General features: G+C 42.4%; 1 protein-coding gene across 1 annotated transcript in view; it reads right to left on the bottom strand.

Annotated features, from left to right (window-relative positions):
- The window catches only part of LOC143962518 (NACHT, LRR and PYD domains-containing protein 3-like), a 306735-nt gene that overhangs the window by 172124 nt on the left and 121817 nt on the right, over positions 1-12794 (bottom strand). The window contains exon 7 of the mRNA XM_077471793.1: positions 953-1123. Coding sequence (XP_077327919.1) covers positions 953-1123 — 171 coding nt within the window. The remainder of the gene's footprint in view (positions 1-952; positions 1124-12794) is intronic.

The following is a 12794-nucleotide window of genomic DNA, read 5'->3' as shown; positions in this document are numbered from 1 at the left end:
GCTCGCTCGCCCCCCTTTCCTGGCCGGCCGGGTAGCGTGCTCGGACAAGGGTCTGCTGTGGACTTGGGGGGGACCCCCACGCTGATTTTTTTCGGCGTTGGGGTTCCCCTTTAAGTCCATACCAGGCGACGGGGCCAGCGACGTCTCCTTCGCGGGCCTCGCCTACCTGGAGACGCGCTCGAAATGAGCGGACTTTTCCCCGGGCGGGAAAAGTCCGCTCATTTCAAAAGTACGGTGGACTGGCATACACACGGCTGGATTGTCCGCCGAAATGCGAGTACGAAGGACAGAATTTAGAAAAAAACGAAATTCTTAGTACGCCGGACTGCACGCTGAAAAAGTCAGCTGAAGCCCACACACGAGCGGATTGTCCGCTGAAATGTGTTTCAACGGACTAAGTATGCCATACAGTCCGCTCGTGTGTACGCGGCATAGGACTTCTCTTTGAGGCTCAGTGAGGTGACAATTTTATATCTACAAGGATGGGGGGATTTATTAGCATCTAGGGGTCACTTCTGGTCTAGAGACTCGCTCTGTCCTTCCAGATTCTAATTGAGGACCATCTGTCTATGATTGGTCACTGAATGAAGAGAATACAGAGTCCTGTGTGTCTTCTGGTCTGTTTTAGGTCCAAATTCAACCCAACACACAGGCTGAAATCAGACTTGAAACAGTGAATGGAGACACACCGGACCCCCTGCTGTGAGCTGCTGTGACCTCTAGTGTGACCCCAGTCAAAGTCTGATCTCTGATAGTCAGCGGAGGGGGAGGGGATGAAAGCCAATAACAGCGAGTGACCTGAAGGACTATGATGGAAACTCCCTGTGTAACCGGCCAATCAGAAGTCTGTTTTTGTATAACTTTCATCTAGGTGACATGTCTGGATCCCTCACATAGAAAATTTATACCAGAATCCTGCAGAATATTATATCATTTATAGGATAATTCTCACTCCAGACTCTGCAGAGTACAGCCAGGATCTCTGAGCCCCTCACATAGAAGTTTTATTCCAGAGTCTTCCAGATTATTCTCTGATAATTCCAGTGTGGTAAGGGATCGATTATTGATAAGAATGGATCGGAGATCATCACAGCCAGAGGAAGTCACATCACATCTCTCCAACCTGCAGAGACAAATCCAGACACATGATATTATATTATAAGATGAATATGAGGAATTATTCCCATTTAGTGAAAAGTAACATAACATCATTAGAGCAGAATATCAGGATATACAGAATGTTATACAGAGGAAAGATCTTGTTATTAGGGAAGCTGATAAAGGTGAAGGTGTTGTAGTACTTATGTCTACACAGTATAAAGAGGAGGCCCTGTGACCGCTTAGTCACCCCCTTATGTACTCGGTTATTAAGCAGAAACTCTCACAGTGTCTCATACAGAGACTTCTGAAATTGATAGATAAAGGAAAGAATCTGGGGGGTTTATGAAATAAAACAGCAGAATGTCTGATGGTGGATACCCCAGTGACCCCAATATTCCATCACCATCATCATTTACATTATTTACATTGTTGTCCTGTTGGAGCTCATTTTTTAACTACCTTGTTAAATCTTTTTAAAGCCCCATACACACTATCAGATTGTCTGCTGATTTTTTCCATCAGATTTACCAAAACCATATAATATGAGGTCAAACCTTAGGGGTTTCAATGTGTATGCAATCGGGCAGGCCCTTGTACTACATGGTTTTGGTAAACCTGAAGGAAAAAATCAGCAGACAATCTGATAGTGTGTATGGGGCTTAAGAATAAAATTATTTTTGAATTACTTATACATTGTTGATTTAATCCACTAACTCTGCTGCCTAAAAATAAATTTTCCATATTTTCGGGTGAGCAGCACTCTCTAACCTGTACTGGTATGTGTCTTCCCCTTGTTGTAATATTCCATCACCTTCCTAAAGTCCACCAATCAGGAGTTCCCATTGAAGATCACTAGATTATGGCAGGAATAGGATCCCTTATAGAGAATGTAGGGGGGAGGGGTGGATATACATTTCCAGCCTTTAGTGCTGAGACTTCTGGGATATATTAGAGATACAAGTACTATATTGGTGGATATTCCACATTTACAATGGGATTCTACATTCACATGGGGGACACTTCACATTAAAGCACTTTATTCTTCCATCCCCCATTCTTTAGTATCTCCAGCAATCAGATATCATCTCCATAGATATAGATCATATACTAGGATGTTACAGGAATTATTACAGAGGATGTAAAGGATGAAGGTTTTTTACCTTAACTACTTCAGCCCCGGAAGGATTTACCCCCTTAATGACCAGAGCACTTTTTACAATTTGGCATTGCACTGCTTTATCTGGTCATGTAACGCTGTACACAAAGCAAATGTGCATCCTTTTTTCCTACAAATAGAGCTTTATTTTGGTGGTATTTTATCACCTCTGGGATTTTTATTTTTTTGCAATATAAATGAAAAAAAGATTGAAAATGTTGAAAAAAATATATTTCTATGTTTTGTTATAAAAAAAAAAAATCCAATAAACATAATTTTAGTCATACATTTAGGCCAAAATGTGTTCAGCCACATGTCTCAGCTAAATAAATCCCAATAAGCGTATATATTTGTTGGTTTGCACAAAAGTTATAGTGTCTACAAACTAGGGTACATTTACTGGAATTTACACAGCTTTTAGTTTATGACTGACTATCTCATTTCTTGAGGTGCTAAAATGACAGGACAGTACAAACCTCCCAAATTACCCCATTGTGGAAAGTAGACACCCCAAGCTATCTGCTGAGAGGCATGGGGAGTATTTTGCAGATCTCACTTTTTGTCACAAAGTTTTGAAAATGTAAAAAAAATAGAAAATCTATTCTGTTAAAGACTGTACATTTATGTATCCATACATTGAGATTCTGTATGGACTCATGTCTGTTTATATGTTATTTTTACAAATCTTTTGAATACATTTTTTTATGATAAAAATAAAAATTTGTTTGCATTAAAAGTCCCACTGTACCTGGGGTACTGTTATCCCTTTATTTAGAGATATTACTTAATTTTTTTTTAATTTCCTTTTCTTTCTTAAAGAGGAGGTCCGTTCAAAAAAAAAAAAAAAAAGTCAGCAGCTGCAAACACTGCAGCTGCTGACTTAATAAACACACTCACCTGTCCAGGGCGCCCGTGATGTCGGCCGCCCGAGGCCGACCCGTCCCTCGGCTCTCGGGTCCCGGCGCCGCCATTCCCTCTAAGGGAAACAGGCAGTGGAGCTTTATGGCTTCACTGCCCGTTTCCTACTGCGCATGCGCGAGTCCCGCAGCTACTGCGCATGTGCGAGTCCCGCAGCACTTTCTGAATGGGACGCGCTGTGTTCTGGAACACACAGTTCCCAGAACACAGCGCGACCCATTACCCAGAAGACGCCGCGACGAAGAGAGAAGACAGAAGATCTCCGCGGAGGAGGAAGAGGAAGATTAGGAGAAAGTGCCTAGCAACAGGCATTTCTGGTAAGTAAAAAAAAAAAAAAAATTTCATTTTTTTTTTATATTTTTTTGTAATTTTTTATATTTTTTTTGTTTTCAGGGTGGCCCTCCACTTTAATTTTCCCAAACAAATGAGATCTGCAAAATACTCACCATGCCTATCAGCAAATATCTTGGGGTGTCTACTTTCCAAAATGGGGCCTGGCTTGTCTCACTCTGCTCCAGCCTGCTGCTGATGCTGCATCACCCAGCTCACCGGATCACTGACCTGCATCTGCCAACCGCATTCCGGTCTTCCCTGGTGATCCATCATCCACTCATCTGTGCCAGCTACCACAGATCTCATAGGCACTCTTACCTCGCTGTGCTCTCAAGGCCACTGTCCCAACTCCAGTGGCTCCTGAGCCAGGGCCGTAAGAGAGGTCTCTTCCTACAAGTCAGGCTGTATGATAAGGTATGTAACAGTATCAAACAGCCATGTCTGAGCCTGCAGGAAGAACCTCACCGGTGATGGAGATTTGTCAGTACCTCACAGCTCTCACACAGGCCATGAAATCCTTACAGGAGGGTTACATTAAACTGAAAGAACAGGCACAGAATTTAACAGTTCCTACTAATGCAGCTTCTGCATCCTCTGCTGCCCCTACACAGACTGTCTCCACTCCCTCAGTGGTGATGCCACAACCTCAACCCAGAGTCCCCACTCCAGAGAGATTTGCAGAGGAACAAACTAAATTCTAGGCCTTCCGCAACGCATGTCAGCTTTATTTTGCTTTGTAAGCGAAAACTTTTTCACTAAAATCCACCAAGGTGGGATTTTTTTTAAAACCAAGAAAAGGTTTATTGCACAAAAACAATCAGGTGCATAACTATTGCAGCAATATAATCAGGTGTAATCATAATTAGTATTATCACTATAATACAGCTTCTAGGTATAAACATTTGTATAAAATCAACTAACTGTACAAATATATTATTATTGATTTTGGTGGTGCTGCATAAATTGACAACAACATTTACCATTGAACTTGTATTATGGGAACTATTGTAAAGCATTGAACCTGTAACGGTAGATAGGTAAGAGGGAGAACAAATATATCATCCGTTTCAAGGCACATAGGGCGAGAATCGAACATTACCCTCAATACATGTTGTTATTTATATGGGGATTCACCATGGTTCCATCAAGAGTAATTGATATAAAAGTTAGACATTATTACCGGCAGTCCAGTCAATCTTTGACCAACTGGGTTGGACCTAGTCCTGGTTAGGGATGAGCCAAAACACTCCCCGGTTCGGTTCGTATCCAGAAAATGTGAACAGACCAAAAGTTTGTGCAAACTCTCGAACACGGGGGGCTGGATCTGGGGGTCCCCTTGTTAAGATTCTGATAAGCCCCCCGCCTGCAGACCCCCACAACCACTGGGCAAGGGTATTGGGGATGAGGCTCTTCTCCCCATCAACATGGGGAAACGGTGCTGTGAGGCTACCCCAAAGCACCCTCCCAATGTTGAGGGCAAGTGGCCTGTTACGGTTCAGGAGGGGGTCATTCTCTCGTCCCCCCTCTTTTCCTGCCAGTTTGCGTGCTCGGATAAGGATCTGGTATTGATTTTTGGGGGGACCCCACAATTTTTTTTTTTCATTTTGACGCCGGGTTCCCCTTTTTTTAATTTTGTTTGGGGTTCCCCTGTGGGGAAATTCCATGCCGTTTTTATCAATGAACTTTTATGCGTATTGTCAGACCGACAATTCATTATAGCCATGAGTACTTTTAAATGACTTTTTTCCTTTAGAAATTTCATTTTGCTGCCAGGCTGTTCTAAATACGGGAAACATGCACCTTTTCCAGGCATAGTATAGACACCCCCATGTACGAAATTTAAAGGAATATTTCACTTTTATTGTTTCAGTTTAAGCATTATTAAAATCACTGCTCCTGAAATAACGTCCGTTTTAAAAACTTTTTTTGCATTGATCTATGTCCCCTGGGCTAGGTCCCCAAAACACTTTTTATGACAATAGCATGCATATAAGTCTTTAAAATTAGCACTTTTGATTTCTACCATCGACTTTTAAAGGGTGTTCCGTGGCTTTCGAATTTGCCGCGAACACTCAAAATTGTTCCCTGTTCGGCGAACTGGTGAACAGACAATGTTCAAGTCGAACATAAAGCCCATTCCTAGTTGGTGGTACCAGAACACTGTAAGCCCTCAAAGGTACACTTGGTGGGCGCTGGAAAGGGCCTTGCTATGAAATATTATATCAAGAATTGTAATTACATGCCCCTGTTGAACATGGTCTGAAAAATTGGGCCTTTGGTGGTGATGTGGTGGTGTTGCCACAACACTATAAGCCCTCACAGTTACTCTTGGTGGGCACAGGAATGAGCCTTGCTGCAAAATATTAAACATTGTAATTACATACCCCTGTTGAACAAGGGCAGAAAAATTGGGCTTTAGGCACTGGTGCTGGTGCCACAACACTGCAACCCCTCACAGACACTCTAGTTGAGTGCAGGAACAAGCCCTGGTGCAAAATATTACAGCAGAAATTGTAATTATATGCCCCTGTTAAACAGGAGCAGAAAAATTGGGCCTTAGCCCCCGGGGTGGTGCCCAGAACTGAAAATGTTCTTACAAGCTATCAACATGAACACTGAGGAGGAATAGGATAGTCACTCAGCATAAGAGGATAGTCACTCAGCATAACAGGATAGTCACTTAGCATAACTGTATAGTCACTCAGCATCAGCATAGGCAGTCTTGAAGGGATCTCGCATTCATGAAAAAAATATTCGGTTACATCAGCATCAGGTGCTTGGTAGCTGGTGATCCAAAACTGATTAATTTTATGAAGATCAACCAAGTCAGTGGACAGGCACACTGTCAATCATGGTCAAAAAGAGTTTACAAATAAAGGCAAAATCTACCAGATCTGTAGCTTTTTTATCTGTTCTACAGAGTTTGTAGTCTATTGTTTGATCTGCCTGTGCGGTTTGTACTACGTGGGCAGAACCATACGCACTTTGAGGAAGAGGTTTGGGGAGCACCTCCGTCTCGTAGAGGCAGGAGACGACACGCACAGTGTTCTCCTACACTTCCTCAAAAAACGTGACCATTCCTCGTCGGGCCTCAGGGTCTGTCAGAGGGAGACATATTGGATTGATATATTGGACTCCCTTGCCCCTGGAGGCCTGAATGAGGAAATTGAGGTGAGTAGTCTAATCTGAGTGCTTTTCTGTATATTCCTTCCTTCATCCACCATTTTCACAATATTCTTATCATTACTATTCATTTTTGTCTTGTGCACATCTGCACATGAGCATATTTTATCAGCCAGATATTTATATATCATAGCTATTTAACCACTTCAATAACAGGCACTTATAGACCTTCCTGCCCAGAACAATTTCCAGCTTTCAGTGCTGTCGCACTTTGAATGACAATTGCGCGGTCATGCTACACTGTACCCAAACTAAAATTGTTATCATTTTGTTCCCAAAAATAGAGCTTTCTTTTGGTGGTATTTGATCGCCTCTAGAATTTTTATTTTGTGCTAAACAACGAACATGTTGAAAAAAAAAATGTTTTTTTGTTTCAGTTACAAAACCTTGTAAATAAGTAAGTTTTCTCCTTCACTGATGGGCACTGAAGGGGCTGCAGTGATGGGCACCAATAAGGTGGTACTGATGGGCATCAATGATGTGGCACTGATAGGCGGCACTGATATGTGACACAGATAGGCATTGATAGGTGGCACAAATAGGCACTGATAGGTGGCACGGACGGGCATGGATAGGTGACATGGATGGGCATGGATAGGAGGCATGAATGGGCACTGATAGGCGGCACGGATGGGCACTGATAGGAGGCACGGATGGGCACTGATAGGAGGCACGGATGGGCACTGATAAGTGGCATTGTAATATACAGTATTGTACGGATGGATGCCAATGAGTGCCAAATAATGCATGCCAATCAGTGATGCACATTGTGGGCACTGATTGGCATACATTGTGGGCACTGACTGGCATCCCTGGTGGTCTAGGGTGGCATACCTGGTGCTGGGCATCCCTGGTGGTCCAGTGTGGGCATCCTTGAGGAGCTGTGCTGATAATCGATCAGCACAGACCCCCCTGTCAGAGGAGCAGCTGATCGGCTCTCCTCTACTCGCGTCTGACAGACGTGAGTGAGGAAAAGCCCATCAACAGCTCTTCCTATTTACACTGTCATCAGCCGTGATTGGACACGGCTGATCACTTGGTAAGGAGTCTCGGCCAGAGACTCTTTACCGAGATTGTAACAACGATCGCCGCGAGGCGCGCATCGGCTAAATATCCTGATCGCATCATATGACGTCCGGTCAGGATATTGAAACCACTTTGCCGCTGTCATTCTGCTATATGGCGGGCGGCAAGTGGTTAAGGTTATATTCTAAACAAATTTTCTTTATCCAAGTTGTCTCCTCTAGTTTATATCTATCTATTTCTGACAAGACCCCTATGGTTTTCTTTTTCCCACAAGAAAGGAACGTTGTCTGTAGATAGCATTTGTGCAGTACAGTTCCTCTTTTATTAGCTTTAGTATTTTTCTACTTTTTGTCCCTTTTCCCTCCCCCCCTTTTAATCAGGTTCTCACCGATATAATGCTTAATCACATGGCCACGAGTTTTCAGTTAATTGTGTAGTAAATAATACATACATAAAGACATACACACATACAATATACACAGTATATATATCATCCTTAATTACACTCTGTTTTCAGGTTTTGTTTTCTCTTCACTATTAACACCAGCACATTTATTTCATCCTGTCCCTCTTTTAATTAATTTCTGTTACCCCATCCATTTGTCATTCATGGCGGCGAAGCGATCTATATTTTAATATTACCAGTACAACACGCATCTTTTTTCCCTCTCTTTCTTTTCAGATGTTGAAAGCTTTTTAATTTGTTTTTAATTCATTTTACAATTCAGTACTTATTGTATGTCAATCAGTCAATTTTTTTATTTTCAATGTTATGCTATGAGTGACCGCTCTGTCAACCAATGAGCTGTGTGTCATTATGACCTATCAGCGCTGCCCTATCATAACCTTTTTTTGTGTTACATTTGCGAGACCTGCTTCTAGGTGAGATAGAGCCGAGAACAGTGAGCCCTCAGGAAGCAATAGGGGCCTGATGGGATCATTGACATCGAAACCCCCCAGTTACCCAGGTGTTGGAGCTGCGATGTCACAAAGTAAAATCTGGCATGCGGCACAGCTAGACCCCCTTGATATTTAGTTAGCTGTAGAGTATGTAAACAAATCATGCTGACTTGTTACCCCATATGAAATCTCTGAACTGGGCATCTATTTGGGTAAACCATTTGTGTGGTATCCATATTGTGGAATATATATAAAAGTTGTGGGGCCCACACCATTTTAATAAAATTTGCCCTGCCAGAGAGGTAATTTCATCTTTCAACTTCATCTGAAATTTATGGAGTAAGGGTACTAATTTCAGTGTAATATACTGGTTTGAGTCTGGAGTTACCTGTATACCGATGTAGCGGAACTCGCCAACTGTAATAATGTCTCTTGCACAATCAGGTAGAGGATTGTGGCATGGGGTCCAGTGGCATAAGCACCGACTTATTCCAGTTAATACTGAATCCAGACAGCTCACCAGAGTCAGCAATTAAACGCATTACATTCTTCAAGGAGGTTTCTCCTAAGAAAATCAATGTGTCATCCACATATAGAGAAATTACATCATGGTTAAGTCCTCGAAGGAAGCCTATGATGTTTTGCAATTCTCTGACATGTATGGCTAGAGCAGTGTTTCTCAAATCCAGTCCTCAGGCCCCCCCAACAGGTCATGTTTTCAGGATTTCCCTCAGATGAAACGGCTGTGGTAATTGCTAAGGCAGTGAAACTGATCAAATCATCTGTGAAAAATAATGGAAAACCTGAAAACATGACCTGTTGGGGGGGCCTGAGGACTGGATTTGAGAAACACTGGGCTAGAGGTTCAAGAGCTAGGGTGAACAACAGGGGTGATAGAGGACACCCCTATGGCATGCCCTTGAAGAGTCTGAAGGGTTTTGATACATCTCCAGTGAAAAGAGGGGCCCACCTCAAATTTTGTCAGCCTTTCCCACAGATAGGGCCATTCAACATTGTCAAATGCTTTGGCAGCGTCTAAAGAGAAGATGGCCCTATTAACTGGGTTGTCTGTAGGCAGTTGAAGGTTGAGAAATAGTCTGAGTTGGTTTTGAGATGTGGATCTAGTTGGTATAAAACCTGACTGATTTCTACGGATCACGTTTTGAATACATTTGGCCAATCTGTTAGCCAGAACTCTGGCCAACAGCTTAATGACATAATAAATGTGCAAACATAGACCTCTACACAGAAATTACAAACTTATGTATAATTATCGGGTGACCCCTTTATTAATTGAATATGTGTGTATAGGTTGCACGTGAAAAAACACAATACAAAGAAAAATAGATTAACAAAGTCCTTCCAATAAGGATGGAACTGGTTGTTATAGAAACTCCTCCAAGACCAAACTTGATGCCAAATGTCCTCCAATTAGAAAAGCAGATCATACTCCACCAAAAACGATCATACAGGATAGAAGAATGGAACCAACATAGCGTAATTCCGTAAAAACTTGTAAATTTATTAAAACAGTATCACACTTACATTTCTGTAGTTGACATAGCGCTTTCTTTCAAAAATAGTCACAGTAGTGAGGTTCTACCGACGCGTTTCGTCTCCTTGGACGTCGTCTGGGGTGTCCCCCCACTGCTGTGGTACTCACTTTTATGTGTTTAAGTGTCCAATGGGCCAGAATTTCTCAATTGTGTGTCTCCGCGATTCACTTCAGGTTTCCGGTCAAAATAGCCGCCAAGCGTACGTTCCAAGCCTCGCTTTGGGCCGACCATACACACGCAGTTTACACTTTTGTTTGGCGCTCACAATATCCATGGAGTTACAGGATTTACAAGCAGCTTGGCGTGTGCAGCCAGTATCAATGTGCTAGGCAACACAACGAAGCGGACAAGCCACACTATCCCCTATCCCCAAGACCCGGAAGTGACCATATTCGCCCATCGGCGTCACTTTCTGAGAGCTCCGAGCTGGAACGCAATCACGCTCGCCGGAAGTGACGCCGCCGCCATTTTAACGTCCACTTGGACCGCAAACACTCAGCCCACATAGCGGAAGTCACACGGACAGCGAAACCAGGACAGGGAAGTTTAAATACCTCCAACATTTACGGACATATTAGTGTTGCAATTCTAATTGGAGCCCAATCAAGATTATTCACACCACCCACCGTATATAAATATGGCAGATCACTATACAAACAGAGAAATCTGGGCCCTTTTGTACACATCACACAAAAATTGTTACACAATTTAGTTAAACATTGATACATGGTCTCATAAAACACAAAAATAAGAACTTGAAAATAAATATATAAGAAAATTAATAAAAAAATGTCTTTAATGGAAAATATATTTTATAATAAAAAAATAGTTATAAAAGTTATTATTCAACTTGCACTAAATTAAAAGGCCATAATAGACCCATACATAGCAAAAATATATTTAAAGCATATATTGCAACTTTAATCAATATCTAATAGACATCCGGAACAATATGAGACAGAGACATACTTAAAGCATGTATCTAGGCCGGTACACAGTAAACACCTGGGCGTTAATCCGACCAAAAACATGATCAGAATATACAATATATTCAGAACAGATATGCATTGGGCTATCACTTCCTTTTATAATCAGGCTTCATTTATGAAAGCGTTTACGTCCCACTCTACGTTTAGACCATACAGAGAGTGGGACCGAAGCTCATATATCCAATATGTCTCTAAACGAGGCCCACCTTTTGTCATAGCACCCCCCTCCATGGAGGCACAAACTTATCTATGGCCACAAATTGGGTACCCTGTGGACTGCTGCCATGGCATTCTTTGTAGTGTCTTGGGACAGTGTGTTTGGTGTCCTTTGCTTTAATTAAAGCAATATGCTCTCCCACTCTGATGGAAAATGTCCTAGTGGTTCGTCCCACATATTGCTTCCCGCAGGGACAGGTGATTAAGTAGACCACATAGCGGGTGCCACAAGTACAGAATGTTTTAATGTTCTAATTTTTTTTTGAAACGGTTGATCTAAATTGTGTAGTCTTGTGTCTGCCCACTGTATTATGTGTACACACTACACACTTTTTGCACGGAAAGAAACCAGTAAGATTATGAAAAAAGGAGGGCCGTGTGGGTGGATTGATGATATTAGGTGCAATGCTACTCCTTAGAGCTGGAGCCCCATTGAAGAGGACCCTTGCTCTATCCGGCAGCCTGGAGCCCAATACTGAATAGTTTCTAAGGATATCCCAATGCTTATTTATTATGGTTCTAATCTGCCCATGTTGCGTCGAAAAAGAAGTCAACATGGCCCATTTATAGCTCTCATTAGGTTCCTGTGGAGGCTTAACAGCTAAAAGTGAATCCCTATTGACTGATGAGGCCTTCTGTAACTCAATTTCTAAGACCGCATTGTCATACCCATATGTTTTAGGAATTCTGCTTGTGTCATGAAACTGTCAGTCTGGGTGCAGTTCCTACGGAGCCTAAGGAATTGGTTGCGAGGAACTGAACCCAGCCATGACTTATGATGGCAGCTATCAACAGGGATGAAGCCATTACGGTCCGTGCGCTTAAAATGCTTCCTGAATTCAAACTTATTATTAACGAGTTCAATTTCCAAATCTAGAAAAATTATTTAACTAGTGCTCATTTCATAAGTTAATACTATATCTCTGTCATTGGTGTTCAAGAGGTCAAAAATGTGCGTAAAGATTCAGGGGACCCACTCCATAGGAGGAGGATGTCGTCTATATAACGTGCCCAGAACACCAATGATGGGTTCCGCTGGGCATATACAACATCCTCCTCCCATTTGGCCATTAAAAGATTTGCGAGGCTGGGGGTAAACTTAGCTCCCATGGCTACCCCACGTTGTGAATAAAAATAGCTGTGTTCCGTAGCGAGCTGTAAAAGTTCTATAAGATAGTCACATTGGAAGGCAGCTAAAGAATGTTACTGATCAAGAAAATGGCGTACTGCCTCAGCCCCCTTTTTGTGGGGTATGCACGTGTATAATGAGGCCACGTCGGCAGTAGCGATAATGGGAGAGTGGGAGAGCATATTGCTTTAATTAAAGCAAGGGACACCAAACACACTGCCCTTAGACACTCCAAAGAATGCCATGGCAGCAGTCCACAGGGTACCCAATTTGTGGCCATAGATAAG

The sequence above is a fragment of the Lithobates pipiens genome, unplaced genomic scaffold (assembly GCF_037356315.1).
Source record: "Lithobates pipiens isolate NorthernLeopardFrog02 unplaced genomic scaffold, aLitPip1_a1.2 Scaffold_8, whole genome shotgun sequence".
Taxonomy (NCBI): domain Eukaryota; kingdom Metazoa; phylum Chordata; class Amphibia; order Anura; family Ranidae; genus Lithobates; species Lithobates pipiens.
This window is presented reverse-complemented; position numbering and strand designations above follow the sequence as displayed.